The 23,188-nt window shown below is 41.0% G+C and overlaps 1 protein-coding gene across 1 annotated transcript in view; it reads left to right on the top strand.

Annotated features, from left to right (window-relative positions):
- ALAS2 (5'-aminolevulinate synthase 2) overlaps positions 1–23,188 on the top strand; it is a 425,802-nt gene that overhangs the window by 394,873 nt on the left and 7,741 nt on the right. Inside the window, exons 2-8 of the mRNA XM_050776918.1 lie at positions 8,354–8,389; positions 13,321–13,516; positions 14,666–14,788; positions 15,634–15,744; positions 18,215–18,437; positions 18,979–19,163; positions 21,829–22,008. Of these exons, the coding sequence (XP_050632875.1) occupies positions 13,336–13,516; positions 14,666–14,788; positions 15,634–15,744; positions 18,215–18,437; positions 18,979–19,163; positions 21,829–22,008 (1,003 nt within the window). The 5' untranslated portion in view covers positions 8,354–8,389; positions 13,321–13,335. The remainder of the gene's footprint in view (positions 1–8,353; positions 8,390–13,320; positions 13,517–14,665; positions 14,789–15,633; positions 15,745–18,214; positions 18,438–18,978; positions 19,164–21,828; positions 22,009–23,188) is intronic.

Here is a 23,188-nt window from a genome sequence, read left to right as displayed (position 1 = left end):
ACATATACACCATGGAATACTATGCAGCCATAAAAAAGGATGAGTTTGTGTCCTTTGTAGGGACATGGATGCAGCTGGAAACCATCATTCTCAGCAAACTATCGCAAGAACAGAAAACCAAACACCGCATGTTCTCACTCATTGGTGGGAACTGAACAATGAGATCACTTCGACTTGGGAAGGGGAACATCACACACCAGGGCCTATTATGGGGAGGGGGGAGTGGGAGGGATGGCATTGGGAGTTGTTACTATGTAAATGACAAGTTGATGGGTGCAGCACACCAACATGGCACAAGTATACATATGTAACAAACCTGCACGTTGTGCACCTGTACCCCAGAACTTAAAGTATAATAATAAAAAAAAATTTTAAAAAAAAGAAAATGTGGTATATACACACCATGGAATACTACTCAGCCATAAAAAGGAGTGAGATAATGGCATTCACAGCAACCATTATTCTAAGTGAAGTAACTCAGGAATGGAAAACCAAATATTGTATATTCTCACTTGTAATTGTGAGAGCTAAGCTGTGAGGATGCAAAGGCATAAGAATGATACAATGGACTTTGGGGACTTGGGGGGAAGAGTGGATGGGATGAGGGATAAAAGACTACACATTGGGTACTGCTTTGGTGATGCATGCACCATAATCTCAGAAATCACCACCTAGGAACTTATCCATGTAGTAAAACATCACGTATTCCCCAAAAACCTATTAAAATAATTTTAAAAAAGAAAATTCTGGTGTAACAAGGAATAAGAATTGGAGGTAAACAGACCAGTGAAGAGATTAGTCCGGCAAGACACGAGGCTTGAACTGGGAGGAATCAATACTCATAGTATCTACTACAATGACTTCTGTCATGAATTTTCTGGTGATTAATAAGGTTGTCCTTCTGGTTAAGGCTTGCCAAATGCATGACATTCATAAACATTTTCTCTGCTATAGATTGCTGATGCATAATCAGGCCTGAGGCCTAAATTAAGGTCTTGATGCATAGATGACACTCAAAGGGCTTCTCTCTACTGCGAATAATCTTGAAGTTTACACAGTTTGAGCTCCAGGTAAAGGTTTTTCCCATAGACACTATATCCCTAGGACTTGTCTCTACTATTGCTTCTTTTATGTTTAGAGCTCCTGATGATTATCCTTGCATATTCACTGCATTTATAGGACTTTTCCCTACTGTGAATTCCCTGGTGGAGAATAAGAATTGAATTTTATCTAAAATCTTTTAAACACTAGTTATACTTTTAATGTATTTCCTTAAGACTAATTATCTGACTACCTAAAAAATTCAGAGTTCAGTATAATGATAAAATTTTGTAAATTTCTACTCCACACTCTCTGGCCTATAGCTGCTCTCCTTTGGGTCATAAGGCTTAAGCTCTTCTCGTGGATATTATTTCAGGAACTCTCCCCCAGGAAGAACTGGCTGTTCAGTGACAGAACTAAAACAGTTTTCTTGGAAGGAAACACATATCATGCTATGTCCCACCTAGCACTCTAACTTGCCTTAATACTCAGAAGTTGTTCCAGAGTTGGAGGCCTAGGGAATGACTCTGCTTGTAACATCTCTAGAAATTCTTCTATGACTAACATGTCTTGCTTTGGAATAGAATTCTTGATGTCAGTCTTATCATCTGAAAAAATAAATAGGTATATGTAGTAATTGACTTTGGCATGCTGAGCCCTCTTAAAACTCATTAGGAAAATTTGCAGGAAAAATTTAGACAGGACCTTCTGAGAACTCAGAAATAGGTTCCCAGGAACATAAGGGGATGGAAATCCTCAGATACAGGAACACATGTATGGAGGCTGAAGATAGAGGCCCAAGTCTGAGACATCTAAGCAGTGTCACCTCCAGAAAACCTTGTAAATTATGCTAAGCCACAGCTAGCTAACTAGTACCCCCACTGTTTGAAAACAAGAAACAGAAAAACACTACATGTTCCTTTCAATATACATTCCTTCAACAAGTATTTGTTGAATGCCTGCTATGTTTCACAGTCTATTTTAGGTTACTGGGGATACAAAGAAAGTCAAATAACATAAGAAGTCTGTCCTTGAAGGGCTCAAGGTCTTGTAGGAGAAACAGGCACATAAACAGGGAATCATAGAGGTATGGAGGAGAAACATCTACCACTATCACAACAGAGCAAGTTAAGGAAGATTTCTGGAATAGGTGATACCTGAATTGAATCTTTTTTTTTTTTTTTTTTTTTTTTTTTTTTTTTTTTTTTTTTGAGATGGTGTATTGCACTGTCGCCTGGGCTGGAGTGCAGTGGCATGATCTTGGCTCGCTGCAACCTCCGCTTCCCAGGTTCAAGCAATTCTCCTGCCTCAGCCTCCAAAGCAGCTGGGATTACAGGCACCTGCCACCATGGCCAGCTAAATTTTATATTTTTAGTAGAGACGGAGTTTCACCATGTTGGCCAGGCTGGTCTCGAACTCCTTACCTCAGGTGATCTGCTCGCCTCAGCCTCTCAAAGTGCTGGGATTACAAGCATGAGCCACCACGCCTGGTCCTGAATTGAGTCTTAAAGGACAAGCAGGAGTTAAGCTAGACCAAAACAACAACAACAAAGATGGATTGTGTGAACCTGTGGATTATATCAGGGAAAAAAGAGAGGGATTGGAGAAGATAATTCTAGCCAGAGAAAAGAATGTAAAGACCAGGAAGAAAGTAAGCATAGGTGGACTAAAAGAAGCTTACAGAAAAGTGTCAACAGGTAAGACACAAGACATAAGCAGAAGACAGTTCATGACCAACTTTATAGATCCTGTAAAAGACTTTGTTGTTTTTCCTGGCAATGCTGAGGAGCTATTGAAAGAGTATAAACAGCAGAGTGACATGGCCATATTTCTGGGATAGAAAGATCATGCCGACATCCAGTGGGGAGGAGGCAGATGATGAAGCCTGAACTGTAATAATGGCCTTGGAGACACAGAAAAGGAATTCATAAACAGAATTGAAATTAAATGAACAAAATATTTGCTAGCTTCTTCCTATGTGTCAGGCATTACAAGTTTTGCAGAGATTCACTCTTTTACACGTCATAAAAACACTATGAATTAGATATTATCAATATCCTCATATTACAGAGAAGGAGACTGAAATTCAGACAGGTGAAGTAACCTCCCAAAGTTCACACAGTCAATAAATGGCAGAATCCAGTTAATCTGGCTCTAGGGATGATGTTCTTAATCCCTGTTCATTCTTGAGGTAACACTTAGAAGAACCAAGTACCAGGATGAGATCTCTTCTTCCATATAGTGACTGAGCAAGTAATTCCAGACTCTTCCTTCTCCCTCAACATCTAGAAAACTCACTGTTCCTGAAATGCAGTAAACATCTTAAGACCTCCCTGATTTTGTTGATATTGTACCCTCTGCCTGGATTGCCCCTCTCCCTCTGCTTTACCCAGTAAACTCATGCTTCGTAACCCATTTAAAATATCATCTGTTCTCTGTAGTATTTCCTGAAACACATTAGGGACTTTTAAACTTTTTTCCTTTTGCTCATATTGCTGTCTCTGCCTGCTGAATAGGGGATTGAGAACAAAAACACATTCTTCTTTACCAAAAAACAAAAACTATAAATAGTTACTAGCTATATTAAGATATATGCCAGGTGTGATGGTTAATATTGAGTGTCAACTTGATCGGATTGAAGGATACAAAGTATTGATCCTGGGTGTGTCTGTGAGGGTGTTGCCCAAAGGAGATTAACATTTGAGTCAGTGGGCTGCGGAAGGCAAACTCACCCTTAATCTGGGTGGGCATCATCTAATTGGTGCCAGCAAATATAAAGCAGGCAGAAAAACATGAAAAGGCTAGACTGGCTTAGCCTCCCAGCCTATATCCTTCTCCCATTCTGCATGCTTCCTGCCCTTGAACATTGAACTCCAAGTTCTTCAGCTTTGAGACTCAGACTGGCTTCCTTGCTCCTCGGCTTGCAGACAGCCTATCATAGGACCTTGTGATCATGTGAATTAATACTATTTAATAACTCCCATATATATATATATATATATATATATATATATATACATACACACACACACACACACACATATATACATACACATATATGAGAGTTATATATAAACTCACATATATGTGTGTGTGTGTGTCTCCTACTGGTTCTGTCCCTCTAGAGAACCCTGACTAATATACCAGGACATTTTTTAATTCTCCTAATAGGAAGCTACTCCCACTAAGCATATAGATTACTTACAAAAGGAAGAATATGAGCCTGACATTGAACATTTTAGCTGTAATTATAAGTGCTATTAAACAATGAAATAATATTTATAACACTCTGAGGGGTAAAAAACTGGATTTTGGAATTTTATACCTAATCAAAAATTATAAAAGAATTCTCTGTATTACTCTATGATATTTTGAAAAATATTGATTACTAAAATTGATACGGGAAGAAGTTTTTTTAAAAAAACATGTAGACAAATTATCATGGAAACCGTTGGAAAAGCTGTCTAAGAACAACCCAGCTACCATCACCAAATGGTGTTAGGGCAAATAATTATATTGGCTGGTATTACCCAAAATTACAAGAACAGATGTGTTATTTAAATTAAAATAGAAACTATAGACCCATCTTACATGAAGAAGAAACCACAGCATGTCTGGGACATAGCTATCATGCTACTCTCTGAGTTTCATTCCAGAATCTGGGTAAGGGGTATAGCTAATGAAGGAGAGAGATGCTGATAGTGAGACAAACCCTTCAGGAAGTAACCCAACAAAGCCTGTATGTCTTCCTTAATTCCCACTCATCACAAGTGGCTGAGCCTATCATTAACCGGGACAACCTTTTACAGAGATATTGGATAAAACGTAAGACAAAATCTTTAAAAGATCCATATCATTTGGTCAAATAATTCCATTTCTAAAAATCAATACTAATATTTGTGGTGATGGTTGCACAATTCTGTAAATATACTAATAATCACTGAATTACACATTTAAAATGGGTGAATTTTATGGTTTATAAATAAGCTTTTGGAAAATCTATGCTAAGAAAATAATCTAAAATCCAGAGAAAACTTTAAGTACCATGATGTTTACTGCAGTGCAACTGCAAAGTAAAAAGTTGAAACTCCTAAGTCACTGAAGTCTATTCAATCAAACATTGTCTGAATATCTAATTATTGTCAGGTTGACACTGGGGTTGCAGATATGAATCAGACCTAGACTCTGATTCCAGAGGAATTCCCACACAGGTAGGAAGTCAACAAAGACACAGAACAAATCAATGCAGAGAGAGAGAGGGGATTATGTAGAGAAGGGCCAGGGAAGTGTTTCCTGAGGACACGCTATGTGAGCACATGGGGCTGGAGCTTACTTCCCCCTCCAGACTACATTGCCTCATAAAAAGATAAGAATCATACAACCACCACCCAAAGAGAAAATGAGACATTTTCCTCTAAAGGAGAGGAGATATCAGGCACAACCACAGCCACCCACACTCACAGGCTCAGCTGGAGCAGGAATAGTAGAGGCACCACCTAAGTATCCTTCCGAATGACCTGGGAAGTCCCAGCCACTTTCCTCCATTAGGGCACTTCGAGTTCTTCTCTACGTCACCTCAGAGGTTTGTTAACCTCAGTAGATTTTATTCTTCTAGTTCCTTTTCTGGGTACAGGTAGAACAGAGTAGAAAGAACAGAGGAAATACATCTGAATGCAACAGGCACTTCTGACAGCCCCTCTAGTCAATGGTTTCAGATTCCTATCAGCAAGTTGCTCAAGGTCTGATGTGGGAGGAAGACATAAGACAAGGTGCCAGTAGTACAGTGTGATAAATTCTGAGAGAGAAGATGTGGGAGCCCAGAAGAGGGAACAAGATCCAGTGTGGGGGTTTAAAAAGGCCTCCCAGAAGTGATGGCATTTGAGCTCAATTTTCTTTTTTTCTTTTTTTTCTTTTTTTTTTTACTTTTTTTTTATTATTATTATACTTTAAGTTCTAGGGTACATGTGCATAACGTGCAGATTTGTTACATATGTATACTTGTGCCATGTTGCTGTGCTGCACAAAGTCAGGAAACAACAGGTGCTGGAGAGGATGTGGAGAAATAGGGACACTTTTACATTGTTGGTGGGATTGTAAACTAGTTCAACCATTATGGAAAACAGTATGGCGATTCTTCAAGGATCTAGAACTAGATGTACCATATGACCCAGCCATCCCATTACTGGGTATATACCCAAAGGATTATAAATCATGCTGCTATAAAGACACATGCACACGTATGTTTGTTGCGGCACTATTCACAATAGCAAAGACTTGGAACCAACCCAAATGTCCATCAGTGACAGACTGGATTGAACTCAATTTTCAAAGTGACAAATGGTTAGCCAGCTAAAGAGTTGAAGGTCAAGGTTATTGCAGCTGCATTTGAAATACCTTCTAGAAGAACTGGAATTAATCTTTAATTTTAAAAATGGTTAAATACACCATGCTATACCCATACTCTCGAATTTATATGCCACTGCATCTCCAGTACCTAGCACCACACCTGACATGCTATAGGCACTCAATAAACATTTGTTGAATTAATAAATTAATCCAGATGGAGCAGCAAATATCACAGAAAAGGAGCTAATATCCATATTATTCAAAGTTCTTCTACAACTCAAAAATAAAACTATAAACAGCAATAATAATAGCTACATCTCATCCTCACAATAATCCAATAGGGTAGGTTCTACGACTGTCCCATTTTACATATGAGAGATCTGGAGATAAGTGAACCAAATAGCTAAGGTGTTTTGGTGACTTGGTGACTTGGGTGAGTCTGACTCCAGAGTGCATGCTTTTAGTCTACTATATTTTACTGCCAACCCACCCCCAAAATGGGCAAAAAGTAGACTACTCAGAAGAGAAATAGACAAATGATAAAGAAACATATGAAAAGACTCCCAATCTCATTAATAATGAAAGGAAAGCAAATCAAAGCAACACTGATATACCATTTTTAGTGCCTATAAGATTAACAAATATTTTAAAAATTGCAAATAACAAATGGTATTGGTAAGTTTGTGAGAAAACAGATACACATTTACTCTTATACACCACTAGGTGGAGAGGGGTGTATAACACATATATAGGGCAAATTGGCAGTATCAAAAATTTTAAATGTCTATTACCTTTAGACCCAGGAATTCTTTTATTTTAGGATGTCACCCTCTAAAAAAATGCTCTCACAAATGCCAAAAGATGTTTATTGCAACATTAATCACAATGGAGGGGGGAAAATCCTTGAGAATAACCTAAATTTCTATCAATAAGGGAGTGTTTAAATACATTATAGTGCATTCAGATTTTGTAACCTCCATGGTATATTGGCATATGGCTGAATGAAAAAAAGGAAATTGCAGATCAATATGTAGACAATGGTCTTATTTATGTAAATATAATATTAATGATGACAATCTGCTCTAAAGATGAAATTGTCTGGTTATAACATGGTCCTGCTGCCTTAGGATTGATAAGAGAAGGGGAAAAAGAGAGTGACAAAAGGGAGAGAAAATGAAAAAGGGAGGAGAAGGTAATAGAAAAGATAAGACAGAGAACTTCACATTTTAAATTGTATATTATGAGAGGAAGAGAAGAGTGTGGGTTCTGTAACTAGATTGCCTAGGTTCATAGGCGGGCTCTGTACTTTCTAGTTGGGTAATTATCAGCAAGTTACCTCACCTCTCTGAGCCTTAGTTTTTTCATCTGTAACACAGGGATAATAGTACATATCTTTTAAGGTCCTTACATGGCTAAATTAATTCATGTAAAGCACTTAATGAAGGGTCTGGTGCATTGTAAGCACTCAGTCAACAGTAGCTGTTATTTTATTTGGACCAGGCACTGTGCTATGTACATGATATTACCGAATTGTTACCACAACCGGGGATCTAGTCTGTGGAAGCTGACTGTTAGAGCTCATAAGCACAACACTGTATTCTAGGTCTGACTCCAGAGCCCTCCCAACTTGTGCTATAGTCACTTCTGGGTTCTATTGCCCTCCTTTTATAGTTGAGGAGATCTATATTCAGAGATAGATCAAGGTACCCTAGCTCTAGGTGGATGGTCTAATTCCAAAGCCCAAATGAGCTAATTTTACTGTCCTAGAGAGAAAAGAAAATAGGGAAGAGCCAGAGCTGGGGGAGGGGGTACACTAGAGGGAAGGGCTACTTTGGGTTTTATCTCTAGCAAGGAAGGGACTGAGATACCTTTGGGGCCAATGCAGGGCCAGCCCAGCAGAAGGCAGGGTGGGTGGGGCTGAGTCACAGGAGAAGGGATAAATGCCAGGTCCTAACCCACAGTACCCACCCGTTGTTCGTTCGTCCTCAGTGCAGGGCAACAGGTAAGAGCTGCTTTCAGCCTGGCACCCTCTCTCTGGTCTGCCAGCTGGTCTCTCAGAGCTGTACACACTGACTCTCTGGTCTGAGTAGATCTGACTTTTTCCTTTGTTTGTTTCTCAGAATCTGTCTCTTTTGCATTTTCTTGTTATCTCCCATGTCTCTTTCTGTCTTTCCTCATTTTCAGCTTTCTTCTCTCTTTTTCCCTTCATTACTTTCCTTTGTTAGTTTTCAAGATCATTCATTTCATTTCATCATTCTCTGACACTCTTGCTTTCTCTTATTTTTCCCTCCTCTGACTTCTATCTTTTTCTCTAAATTTCTTTCTCTTCCCCCTTTTTGTCTCTTTCCTTGGCTCTGTATTTCTCTGTCTCTGCATTTCTGTCCCTTCTTCCTCTCTATCAAGAACAATGGCTTAATATTTCTTTCTGCAATTCCCCATTCCACTCTCCCTTTGACTCCCTCTACCTGCTGGACTGACAGCAGAGCTCAGTGGGTCAGAGCCCATGGGGAGCCTAGGGATGAGGAGAAGAGCTAGGGAGGGAAACTAAGAGGATGTGGGGGTGATGGGAATGATGAATTGGGTAAGGAGAGATTTGGGGGAATTGAGAGATGAATAATTAGCAGAAATAAGTGAAGATAGTGGAAGAGGAATGTAGTGTCACTATACAGAAAGTAAACAGATTTCTATTCTCATCCTAATTCGCTGTGAGACCCTAGACGAGTCATTTACCCTCTGAAAAAAAGGATTAGCCTGTAATTTCCACTACCCTTTCTAGTTTTGATGTTGTGATCTTCTACATTTTCCTGCTTCTAAGAATTTCTGATTCTCTGATTCCAGTTATCTAAAGTTCTATATGATTCTTCTGTGGTGGGAAAGTGGTACTAAGAAGAGAAGTAAGGCCTGATGTTTCCAACTCCTGAAGAGAAATTACCACTTCTCCTCCAGACCTAATTGACTTTTGCAAAGCAGGCCACAAAAGGGGTGGGGGTGTGGGGGACAAGGAATGCTGCAATGAGTGTTTTCTGGCTCTCTGCTGGGGCAGAGTTGCAGTTGGCCCTTTTGACCTCTGGGAATACAGATTGGGTGCTGACACGAGAGAGGATTTTAAAGTCATAGGGAAAACCTTTCAGTAATGATCTGTTATTTGGTCTGAAATTTCACCATCATCTCTTTGGTTAAAAGTATTGTTTTAAGAAGATGCCTGGCAAGCATTACCACACGGTAGGTGCATAAGTTATTAAATGGTAGAGTAAATGAATATCCAACAGTACCTGAAATTCCACTGTAGTTACAGATCTGTTCCTTTGGTAAGGCATTGGTAACAAATGGCATATGACCTGGAAAGAGGCCTATGTTAGTGCAGCAGAGGAGATAAATGTCTAGAGTCAGGCCCTCAGTCAAGAAAAAAAGGTAGTAACATTTGAATCGCAGATCCATAATGGTTAAGTTAGGAATCTGTGGAAACAGATTGCCTAGGTTCAAATCCTGCTTCTCCTATGTACTAGCTTTCTGATCTAGACAAGTTACTTAATCTTTTTGGGATTCAGTTTCCCTATCATCACAGGGTTGACATAAGAACAGGGCCTGGTACAGAGGGCTCTGTGAGTGTTTGACTATCAGAACTAGGTGGGATCTATGAAATTATCTAGCCCAATGTCAGTGGAGAAACCGAAGCCCAGAGAGGGGAATTACAGAGCCCAAGTTCACACAATAAATTGTACAGGATTGGGACAACAATCAGTCTCTAGCTTCCCAAACCCAGCCTGGTATATTCATGTGACTTCCCTTAGCATACCTTCATTTTTTCTACATGGGAAATGGAGAAAATAAAAATAATGAAGTCTATCAATTAAATATAATAACTAACACTTTTTCACTGTTTACTCTGGGATAGGTACTCTGCTAAATGCTTTATATGGATTATCTTACTGAATCTTCACTACATTCCTGTGATGCAGATTGTCTTTGTTATTACCAATATTTTCCAGATATAAGATGTATAACAGGGAAGTGACTTTTCTAAGGTCCCAAAGCTAGTGAGTGGTGGAGCCAGGATTCAAACTCAAGTAGTTTGGCTCTAGAGCCTATGCTCTTTATACCCTGAATTGACTAAAATGCTTCCTTGATTCAATTTTATTCATTCTAGTCTCTTGGTGGGTAATGAGATGGAATAGAAACAGAGCCCATGGTAACTAGACTACAAGGTTGTGGGTATAATGATGGCCAGGCAGAGTGAGGCAGAGCAAATTTCAGGAAAGGAATAATAGAACAAGAGAAATGAGAACAGAAGCTTGAAAGAACTTGAGAATTCAACAAATTCCAAGAAGTAGTCTATATTTTCCCAGGACTCTGAGCATATCATGGCCAAAAGCCCCCTAGTGATGACATGTGTTTAATTTCTTCTGTTTTTATATACAGAAGGTAGGCCTTCTCCACCATCCCAAGGCAGGACTGGACTTTGCCTCCAATATTGCGGGCTTTCCTTCCCACTACATACCCCAATGTTGTTGGCATTATTGTTGCCAGTATTGATGTTGGGGGAGTTTACAGGAGCCTGGAGCCTTGTCATCTGCCTTGCCTGCACTTCTGGGCTATCCACTTCTTACCACCAATAGCCAGGGCCAGCTCTAGCCAGATGCTCAGACGTGATTCCAGAAAGGGGCTCCTCTTCTCTCCCACGCCCTGGTCTCGGCTTGGGGAGTGGTCAGACCCCAATGGCGATAAACTCTGGCAACTTTATCTGTGGTCTACAGGCTCAGCCCCAAGTGCTTTAGCTTTCACAAGCAGGCAGGGGAAGGAAAACACATATCTCCAGATATGAGGTAGGCACTGGATCCAATTCCTTACCTACCATGTGAAGTGGCCATAATTACCTCATATTTGACAGCTGATGAAGGCCAAGATCCAGAGAGGGGAAGTAATTTGTACAAGAACATCCAACAATGAAATTGGAGAGCTGGAATTTTAATAAGAAAAGCTAACATTTATTGAAGATTTACTATGTGCCAAACACTACCCTAAAGGCTTAACTTGGATTGTTTCATTTAGTCCCTCCAACAACCCTTCTGTCGTTTCCAATTTCAGGGCCCACATGCCTTGGCCCCACATACAAACCCAGGATGCTGTGACAGCCCATGAGAGGGGGAGAGGTTGCTCTGGGATGGAACAAGAAAAAAGAGGTTGTTTTGTGAGGTAGGGGGAGGGTGCTTATTCTATGAGATCAGGAAGGGAGGGAGATGAAGGAGGTTGCCATATGAGGACAGGGCCATGAGCTGAACTGTCCCTCACGACATAAGGCTGAGGGTGCTAGTAGATTCTACTCAGTAACTTTCTTCACAGTGTCAGGGCTTTAGTCTTCCCACATTCTCCCATGTCTCTCCCATTGTACTGTCCCTTATCTTGTCTCACTTTTTGACTCTGTCTTTCCAATTTGCCCTTTTTCTTTACATCTGTCTCTCCTTCTTGCTCTCTCTAGCTGTCTTTCTCTTGGTGTCTCTCAGCTCTCACTCCTCTTAACCCTCATCCCCCCGCTTTAGTCACCTCTCTGTCTCTATCCTTTGATCTTGTCATTTTTCTCTACGCTCTTCTCTCTGTCCCTTGGTCTCTCTCTCTCACCTCCCTCAATTAGGGCCACGATTCTCTTCCCCAAACTCACTTAGCCTTTTGCAATTTCTGGAAGCATTTTTTTTTATCTTTGTGTCTGACTGACTCTCTACCCCTGCTGGATTCTCTCCACTCCTGCTCTCACTTCTGTGAATTTTTGTATAATCCTCTAGACTCATTGATCTCTCCTCATGTCCCTTTCATGTCCCTTGGTCTGTCTGTCTCTGCCTTTATCCCTGTAAGCGCTATCCCCACCTCCTTTTTCTTTTTTCATTTTCTCTTTCTCTCAACTCAATCTCTGTTTTCATCTTCACCCTGTTCCCTTTCCCTCTACCTTTGGTCTCTTTTTCTCCCTCAATTTCTGTTCTTTTAACTCTACCACCACCACCACATCTTTGTTCTCTCTCTACTTTTCTCCTTTTATCTTTCCTACATTTTCTTTTCTTCTAGCTTTTCTCCTAGTCCCTTCTCCTTCCTCAATTTCAGACTCTGTTCATTCATCAATTTACCCCAAAATTCAACAAATATTTATTGAGTGCCTGTGTGTCATTTGCTTTCTCTTTTTCTGATCCCTCTGCCCCCTTTCTCTTCTTTGTCTTGGCCTCTGCCTGTTTCACTAACCCATAGACTATGTCTTTGTGCCTTTTTTTCCAGCCCCACTGGGACTTGCTTTCACCTCTTTCTAGATCTGTGCTTATCCAAGAGACAGGAGCAAATTCAAAGACAGCATAATATCAGGCTGGTGGCACATAGTCTGTAGGACCTAGGCCCTACACTTCCTTACTGTTCCCTTGATTTCCTTAAACTGATACATTTGACCTCAAGCTCCTTCTCCCTCTCTGGCTGATCCTGCTTAGGAAACACCCTGGGCCAAGCCTCAGGAGCTCTGCTCAATGACATATGTTTGCATTAGCAGGCTGAATCTTCACTTGGCTAAGACCAACATTCTTAGAAAGATTCTTGGCCTTAAGTATTGATCAAAGGGTTAGTGGGTTGGCAGTTCTCATCCTGCCACATGAAAACACATTTCAGTGATCCTCATCATCACAGAGGTAGTCAGTGCCAGAGTGAGTCAGAATCCAGGCTTTCTGACCTCCAGTTAGCACTCTTTCCTTCACCTCTTTGCCCAGTAGTCAGTTTCCTATTTCTTCCTCTATGATGTTTTATTAGTACATGTTAACATTGGGAAAGAAGTTCTTTCCCTGGAAGGGCAATAAGAGCATCTCAGAGGCAGCAAGTTTTGGGTGGGAAGCTGAAGATGAGGATCAAAGGCCTGGCTTTTGGCCAGGCCCTCATGATGGAATCTCATCTCTTCCATGTCTTCTGCAGGACTTCGGGCTCAAGATGGTGACTGCAGCCATGCTGCTACAGTGCTGCCCAGTGCTTGCCCGGGGCCCCACAAGCCTCCTGGGCAAGGTGGTTAAGACTCACCAATTCCTGTTTGGTATTGGACACTGTCCCATCCTGGCTACCCAAGGACCAAACTGTTCTCAAATCCACCTTAAGGCAACAAAGGCTGGAGGAGGTAAGAAGAGGCTGCTAGCAAAAGGGGAGAATGTTACTGTCCTGGGGTAAAAGTTCCAAGCCATACTGGCCATCTTTGCCTAATAATTAGGAGGGTTCATGTGAAAGTGTCAAGATAGCATGAACTGGCCCCAAAATGTACCCAGGATCTGTCTTCTGCCAGGTCCTCTAGAAAGGGTCTCATTCTCGGCCAGGCGCAGTGGCTCATGCCTGTAATCCCAGCACTTTGGGAGGCCGAGGCGGGTGGATCACGAGGTCAGGAGTTCAAGACCACTCTAGCCAAGATGGTGAAACCCCGTATCTACTAAAAATAAAAAAATTAGCCAGGCGTGGTGGTGGGCGCCTGTAATCCCAGCTGAGGCAGAGATTACAAGCGTGGGAGGCTGAGGCAGAGAATTGCTTGAACCGAGGAGGCGGAGGTTGCAGTGAGCCAAGACCGCACCACGGTACTCCAGCCTGGGCTACGGAGCGAGAATCTGTCAAAAAAAAAAAAAAAAAAAAAAAAAAAGCACACCAACATGGCACAAGTATACATATGTAACAAACCTGCACGTTATGCACATGTACCCTACAACTTAAAGTATAATAATAATAAATAAATTTAAAAAAAATAAAATAAAAATTAAAAAAAAAAGGAGAGGAGAGGGAAAAGAAAAGAAAAATTATCACTGTCATGTCCCTCACACACTATACTCCAGACATGCTGAAACTACTTAAAATTGCCTAAATCAACTACTGTGTCAAGAGTTTGTGCCTTTGCTCCTGTCAGATTACCCTCTCCTAGACCCCATACTGGAGAATCTCATACTTCTCATTTGACACTAAGCTTTAACACTAATCATCTCCTCTGCAAAGCCTGCTTAGACCTCCAAACTGTCTAATTCCAATTCTGGCTCATTTCCCCTCCCTCTTCTGGACTTCAGTAGCCCCTTTACTTCCTCTATCCCAGCACTGTTCACAATGTGTCTTCAGTGTATGCCATTCTCACCAGCTTAGGAGCTCCCCTAGCACAGGGACCAGACTCATCTATCTCTGTGTCTCTATGATAGCCTGAGATAGGGCTTTGGGGTACATTAGATCTAAGTAATTATTGTTGAGCTGAACTTATGACTAGAAATGCACCCCAAATTACTCTCTTACCTTTGCATAGATTCTCCATCTTGGGCCAAGGGCCACTGTCCCTTCATGCTGTCGGAACTCCAGGATGGGAAGAGCAAGATTGTGCAGAAGGCAGCCCCAGAAGTGCAGGAGGATGTGAAGGCTTTCAAAACAGGTTGGAGTCAAGTTCCACCTTATGCAACCTTTACTCCTAATGCTTGAACCCACTACATCACAGTCCTGAGCTAGGCTAATACAAAAGCAGCCAGTACACATCCCATGATAAGAAGTCCATTCTTTCCAGGGGAGCCATGGTAGGCAACAGTTTAGGCTGTATGCTGAAGCACACGATTCCTGACAAACGCACATGTACAGGCTCCTGAAACTTTTAGTCATTATTCTAAGATGAGCCCCCTAGAATTTTGACTCCTCTTTTTCAGGTGGCTAAATTGATCCCAACAGGCTGGGGTCCCACATTTCAGCAAGACCACTCTATGAGAATATGGATTTGCATGAAAGAGAAAGAGCTGGGAGTAGGTACCTCCTTTAACCAGGGTGCAGATCCCCAGGTCAGCTTAATTAGTGCAGACCACCCAAGATAATCACCCTTGAGGTATGGCCACACTGTTGGCATCTTTCATAGGCCCCTTTGGAATATCATTAAGGACAAAAACTTCAAAATTGAAATTTAATGATGTTTAGAAGAGTAAGGTACATTTTCCTGCATCTACTTTCTAAATGCAGGACCCAGGATGGTTGCCCCAGTTACCTCACCCAAGGGAAAATCCTAGTGGAGAGAAGTATGAGTCACCTTATAGAAGGTTTCCTAACAATGTAATAGTCTCCATTCAGGGAGATAAATAGAAGCTCACCTTGGAGAAGATTTCTTCTCGCTGCAGAAGGTGTCCTTACCTTATAAACTTGAATTTTCACATGTTGCGTTGAGCTTAAAGAGGACAACACGTGCTTTCTTTTTCCCCCATTCTCTTCATGGCCAATGAATCTCACATTCCATCTCAGATCTGCCTAGCTCCCTGGTCTCAGCCAGCCTAAGGAAGTCATTTTCCAGTCCCCAGGAGCAGAAGCAGATCTCTGGGAAGGTCACACACCTGATTCAGAACAATATGCCTGGTGAGTTTGCTGAGGTGGAAATAAAGGGGATCAGAATAGGGAAGGCATTCTGAAAGGGCCTCTGTCATAGTAGGGGAAACAGCACAGAAGGGCCTTGGAACCAAAGGAAATTTGAGTTTAAAATTTAATGCTGACACTTGCTGGATCTAGGTGTTTTGGCAAGTAAGACACTTTCCTTCCATGGCATTTAGTACCTACCTCAATAGGTTACCATGAGTAGAAAATAAAATTACGTTTATGGAAGTGTTTCTAATGAGGCTTCATTAAATATTAGGCTTACTCCCATTATTTCTTCTCCATGCTTCCCTCAAAAACTCTCACCCTTCATAGAGCACCTTTTCCCCATTCTTATATGTGTTTATGTTCATTTTCATAATGACATTTGCATTATTTTCTAATATAAAAGGAATATGATTCATGGTAAAATATTTTTCAACATAAACAGGAAAGTATAAGGAGGGAAATTTAAGTCATGCAGAGTTCCACCATTAAGTTTTTGCTATATTTTCTCCCAGATATTTTTCTATGGCTACACACACACACGCGCGCGCACACACACACACACACCCTCTGCTCTCTTCACCACACCCACGCTTTTGTTAGAAGTGTGATTTTATTTTACCTGGAGTTTGTTATGCTGTTTTGTTTACTTAAAAATATGTCATGGGTATAGTATGGATTCAATATCATTCAGTTAATCAAGCATCTACAATTTAAGTTGTTGTTTCCAATTTTTTGTATTCTCTTAGTTTAGATTGTAGGTTGGTTTTACATATATACAAATGTACTCAAAGAAAATGTAGAGTATTACCTTTTTCAATTTTTATTTTTACCTAATAATATCTTGCTATATATTTTGCTCTGTGCCTTTTTTTTCACTCAACAATATACTGTAGACATGCTTCCATTTGAACACATATGTATCTACCCTACTTTTCAATGCTTCCAAATATTTTGTAGCATAGATATAACAGAGATTATTTGGCTACTCCTCTATTCGGTTGCTTCCAATTTTTTCTATTACAAACAGTGGTGCAACAAACATCCTTGAATGTATCTCCTTGTGCACACAGGCAAGTGTTTCTCCAGGATAGACAATCAGAGGTGGAAATTCTTGGGATGTAAGGGTGTGTACATTTTCGATATTAATAAATATGGCCAATTAGCCCTCCAACGTGGCTGTACCAGTTATCAAGAAGGGTATCCATAGTCTCATACCCTTACCAGCACTTGATATTATCAAACTTTAAATCTTTATCAATTGATAGGTGAAATTTTGTTCTCCCAGTTTTCTTTTTCCTGATTAATAATATTTTTCTACATTTATTCTATGTCCATTTTTCTACTGGGTTGAAATTTTTCATGTTAATTTTTCAGAGATTATATAATAAATTCTGAGTATCAATCATTTGTCTGTTAATTATGCTGCAAATATTTCTCTAGATATGTCAGTATGTGCATTTTAAAAACATTTGATACAGATTTCCAAACATCTCTGCAGCAAGGATGTTGCCAATTTGCACCTCCAGCAGCCATATAAATTGCTGTCTGCAACATGATTTCTGTCTCATGTAAAGAGTTCTGGAGTTTAACAAGCCCTTTGGCAAACATTATTTCAATTTATCCTAGAAATAAAGTTACCCCATCTTGTAGTGGTAATGGTTAAAGAAGTGGGCTCTGAGTTACTTACTTGATGAGCACTTAATTGCTGCATGACCCTGGTCAAGTTACCTAACACTTAATGCCCCAGTTCCCTCATCTGTAAAATGGAGATACTAATAGAACTGTCCTTGGAGTATTGTTGTGAGGAATAAATTAAATATTTATAAAGTTCCTAGGAAAGGACTTACATGTATTAGGCATTCATTAAATGTTAGCTATAATAATATAATTGAATATTAGCTGTCTTTATTAGTATTATTATGACTACTAATACTATAGCAGTAATAATACTACTATTACGATGTGCCATTTATTAGTTTGAATATATTACATGTTGTTGGTTGTCAGATGCTCACAATTCTCCAAGGAAAGTATTATTAGCCTCATTCTACAAATAAAGAAATTTAAAGTAAGAAAGAAGATTCATGACTTGTTCAAGGCCACACCGCTAGGAAGTGGCAAAGAGACTGCTAGAAACAAGATCTGTTGATACTCCTTCCACTGAGACTGAAAGTAGTGATTCTAGTAAGGAGGCTGCCACACCAACCCGGGAAGAGAGATGAGGCCATAAAAAAGTCTAAATGAATGTGTGAATGAACTACTGAGTGAAGGAGTGAATGAATAAGCAAAAGGATGGCTGAATGAATAGTAGAGAGTTAATGTGGTCCAATAAGTCAATGACTGAGCACATAAATGAATATGTGGAAAAAGAGTTGGAGAACTCAAAATCAGCAACATGGGTAAAATACAGACTAGCCAGGAAGAGACTTAAAATGAATTCTTTTCATCCTCATATCTGCTCCTGCAGGAAACTATGTCTTCAGTTATGACCAGTTTTTCAGGGACAAGATCATGGAGAAGAAACAGGATCACACCTACCGTGTGTTCAAGACTGTGAACCGCTGGGCTGATGCATATCCCTTTGCCCAACATCTCTCTGAGGCGTCTGTGGCCTCAAAGGATGTGTCCATCTGGTGTAGTAATGATTACCTGGGCATGAGCCGACACCCTCAGGTCTTGCAAGCTACACGGTGAGTAGTAGGCTCTCAGCCATCAGCAGTGGCCAGAGGAGATGAAAAACCACACACAGGAAAAAAAAAAAAAAAAAAAGCAGAACTGGCAGTGGAAACCTGGGTTCTACCACCACGTTTTTGTCCGAGGTCCTCCACCATATCTATTCCTTGGATATGAACTAAGTCAACACACCATGTTTCCCAAACTCTTGGGTGTCCAATGCTATGGAGGGGAAGGACGGGAGACCAGGCAAGGCCCACTCTGCCTGAGTTTTTAATCTAGCTGCAGAATTAGTATTGCCAGAGATGGAGTGTGACCTCCTCTAGGTCTTCCAAACTACTCAAGCTCAACCTAGCTTCTCCCTCTCTCCCTGAGTACCTCCAGTCCTAGAAGGAAGGTACATGTCTCCCTATCCTCCCCATCCTTCCCTCTACTTTGTCTCACAGGATACAGTGTATATAGGATCACTAATTCAACATTGACTCCCATCAAGGAAGGGAAACCTACCCAGTTCCTCGATGCCTGCCATGTTTTTTTTTCTCCCTTTCTCCTGGCCAGGGAGACCCTGCAGCGTCATGGTGCTGGAGCTGGTGGCACCCGCAACATCTCAGGCACCAGTAAGTTTCATGTGGAGCTTGAGCAGGAGCTGGCTGAGCTGCACCAGAAGGACTCAGCCCTGCTCTTCTCCTCCTGCTTTGTGGCCAATGACTCTACTCTCTTCACCTTGGCCAAGATCCTGCCCGGTAAGCCTTAGGCCTGAGCTTTGTTCAGGGCTGGTATCCTGCAATACAGCATCCAGTTTCACTGGTTCCATCACTCCTCCCCTGTATTTGGAGTTCCCACTCCCATCGTTCTTCCTTCTTATCCACCTTGCATATCCTCAACACTGGATAATTACATCCCTCTGCTTTCTCCCTTTCTGCACCTAGAGAGGACCACTACTGGGGAACATTACCCAACCTCACAGAAGGGAAACACTATAAATTCATCACCTCCCAACTCAACTGGGCTCTTAACACACATAAATAGTTATTTTATGTCTCCACAGGAGCTTTTTCAAACTTTTTCTCCTCTTCTAAAACCTCTGACTACCTTCTCATTCACACTTAGCAAATAATCTCACATCTTACTTCACAATAAAAACAGAAGCCCCAGACAGAGAATCCTTATTTATTGCCACCAAACCTACAAACTTATCTAATTGTTCATCTAGCCTTGCCTCATTCTTTCCTTTTACAATGGAAGACATATGTCTCCTTCTGCCTAAAGCCAATCCCTTCACTTGTACACTGGTTCCCATATTCCCAGTCTCCTACTTTCTAGTCTGTAATGTCCTCACCTCATATGCCTTGTTGTCCTTCTGCCATGGCCCAATCCAGAATGAATACAACTCTCCATCTTCACTGTATCAATTCTGGGCTCATACAGTTGCTCAGACAGGAGTCACTAAAAATTCATAGTCTTAATTTCTACTGGGTTCTCCATGCTCTCTGGCAATCCCATTTCCCTGGTCAGTTCCCCAAGTTTATGGTGCAGTTTTGCCAAACCACCATTATCCTCAGCCTTCCTGCAGCCCCTCCTCCCCATCTCCCTCAGCAGATGACTTCATGTTCTACTACATTCAAAATAGAAGACACCAGACAGCAATGTCCTTGACTCCCAGCCACATAGCACCTACAAATTCATAAGCATCTTCACATGTCCTCTCCTCACTCCTTCTCTTCTGTTATAGTGGAAGAAGTATCCTTTTTCTTGTGACTAATCCTTCCACTGTTGCTCTGTGCCCCATTCCTCTCTACCACCTTAGGAATCTTGACCTATTGGCTCTCTCCTCCTCTCCTGTATCTTCAGCCTCCCCCTCTCTTTAAACATGTTTTCAGGTCTCTTGCATCTTATAAAAAAACATTGCTTCAACCCCTCATCACTATCTAGCTACTGCCCTCTTTCCTCTTTGTAACAGGCAAACTGCTTGAGAGAAGTCTCTGCTCTATCTAATTCCTCACCTCCTGCTGATTCTTCAGCACAGCAAAAATATTACCACCACTTCTCAGAAACTTTTTTTGAGTTCACGCATAAGCCCCAACTAAACTCAACATCTTTAAGATTTTTTTGTCCATCCCCTCCTCAACCATTAGAATTCAACTTCTTTCCATCTCTACTGCCAGCATCCTAGTCTGATCCAACATCATTTTTTAAAGAAAATTTTACCTTTACCCTCTGATAATCTATTCTTTACAGCAGTCAGAATTTTTTTTAATGCAAAACTGTGTTTGTTGCCCACCACCTCCACCCTGGTCAAAACCCTTAGGTGGACCCACATTCCCCTGGGACCAAATCCAAATTTCTTATCACAGCTTCTAAAGTTCTCAATAATCTGGCTTCTATATATCTCTTCAGTCTCACCTTTTTGCATTCCTCCTCTCACTATTTCATTCAGTAATACATTCATTCATATACTCATTCGCTTACTTATAAATCAGTCATCAGTTTATTTATCCATTCATTTAATAAATGTTTACTTAGCATCTACTATGTGCTTACTCTTATACTGTACACCAGAGACAGAGAGATAACAAGACGTTTTTGCTCCCATGCAACTCCCAGTCTGCTTGTCTTTCAAGCCATGTTCTCCAGAAAGCCATAACTCATTTTCTCAGGTGGAAGTTATCCCTTACTCTTATAAAAAGGCCACAGTTCCTTGATGGCAGTGCAGTTAGTGGCAGGGGTTGGGGAGGTCCAGGAATCGACTCCCTCTACCAATTTCACATGCCCACCTGCCCCACCAGGATTGCCCAGTAAAAAGCCCTGCATTCTTCAAATCTTTCTGGACCTTAGCTTTCTCACTTGTATAGTAAAGCAGATGAATTCCATGATCACTAACAGACCTGCCAGCTCTGACATGCCATGAGCTTGTGATTCCAACAGTAAAAGCCTGATAAATATCCATCCCTGTAACCACAAACAGATGGAACCACAAGCTACCTGGAACGGATGGAATTTCATCTAGACTAGGAAGAATCTAGCATCAGTCCAAGCCAACAAGCATTCCCTGGGGTAATCCCTTTTCCAAGTCTTGATCCTTTATGTTGAGGAGAAGGAAAACAGGTCCTGTCCTCAAAGAACTCTGAAGCTTCTTGGGAAATTAAATGTTCTTCCATCCTAAGGCAGTCAGAGGCTAGACCAGGGTTACAAATGACCGGAGGGAAGGATGTAGGGGTTAGAATTTGGGAACAGTGAAGACCTTCTAAGGGAGAAAGAAGTGTCACAAACGTTCCCAGAGAAGGAAGAAGCAGAGCAAGGTCTTCGAAGAGAAGAAAGGGTTGGCCCTTTTCTTTGCCAGGTCAAACCTGAAGGTTGAATTGGGAGTACTGGGACAGAAGCTTAAGGATTATGTATCTGCTTCCTCAGGGTGTGAGATTTACTCAGACGCAGGCAACCATGCGTCCATGATCCAAGGTATCCGTAACAGTGGAGCAGCCAAGTTTGTCTTCAGGCACAATGACCCTGACCACCTAAAGAAACTTCTAGAGAAGTCCAACCCTAAGATACCCAAAATTGTGGCCTTTGAGACTGTCCACTCCATGGATGGTATGTATATGTGTGAGTGTATGTTTACTAGTGTTGGTCTCACAAAAATCATGATGATGATGATGATAACATTATAACAGCTAATATTCATAGAGTGTTTATTATGTGCCACGCAAAATTATTAGTATTTTACATGTATTCACTTAATTTTCTGAACAATTCTATGAGATAGGTGTTATTATTATTTTGATTTTTTACATGAGGAAACTGAGACATAAGAGTAATTTGTCCAGGCCGGGTGTGGTGGCTCAAGCCTGTAATCCCAGCACTTTGGGAGGCTGAGATGGGCGGATCACAAGGTCAGGAGATCGAGACTATCCTGGCTAACACGGTGAAACCCCGTCTCTACTAAAAAAATACAAAGAAAACTAGCCGGGCGAGGTGGCAGGCGCCTGTAGTCCCAGCTACTCGGGAGGCTGAGGCAGGAGAATGGCATAAACCCGGGAGGCGGAGCTTGCAGTGAGCTGAGATCCGGCCACTGCACTTCAGCCTGGGCGACAAAGCGAGACTCCGTCTCAAAAAAAAAAAAAAAGAGTAATTTGTCCAAGATCACACAGCTAGTAAATGCCAAAGAATGGAGACAGCTATTACATTCATCTTATAGGTAAAGAAACTAAAGTTCAGAGTTGGCATCCAATTCATCTTGAGTGGCTCAGCAAATTGGCGCTAAAGTATTTGCACCCTAACACATATAACTCCAATTCCTCAAGTAACACTTCTCTTGTTAGAAATGATATGTAAATCAATAATCCCAGTGTTTGGTTTTTATGAAGGAAATTCCAAAAACCATTGCCCAGGATTTTTTTCAAGGTCCAGTATGAAGCATTGGGGTCAAAACAGGTTTTCAAGTCAGAGAGACCTGGGTTCAAATCCCACCTTTGACAATTACTGGCTATGACCATGGGTAACTCTTTAACTGTCTAAGCCTCAATTTTCCCAAAGGTAAAATATCTGGCTGTAAGAATTAGAGATGATAGAAACCATTCTAGTTATTATGCTTTTGTAGAAATAAATGATCTTCACACTCCTACCTCCTTTCTTTGCTCAATTGAAACAATGTCCAAAGCTTTCTATTACTGGCCCCATTATGTAGAAATCATGTGTTTTAGTTATCCCTTTATGGATTTATTTAAGGGAAGAGGTCAACTCATTTCAGTTTGTCCCTTTTCCAACTGAAACA

This window comes from Macaca thibetana, chromosome X, assembly GCF_024542745.1.
Source record: "Macaca thibetana thibetana isolate TM-01 chromosome X, ASM2454274v1, whole genome shotgun sequence".
NCBI lineage: Eukaryota > Metazoa > Chordata > Mammalia > Primates > Cercopithecidae > Macaca > Macaca thibetana.
This window is presented reverse-complemented; position numbering and strand designations above follow the sequence as displayed.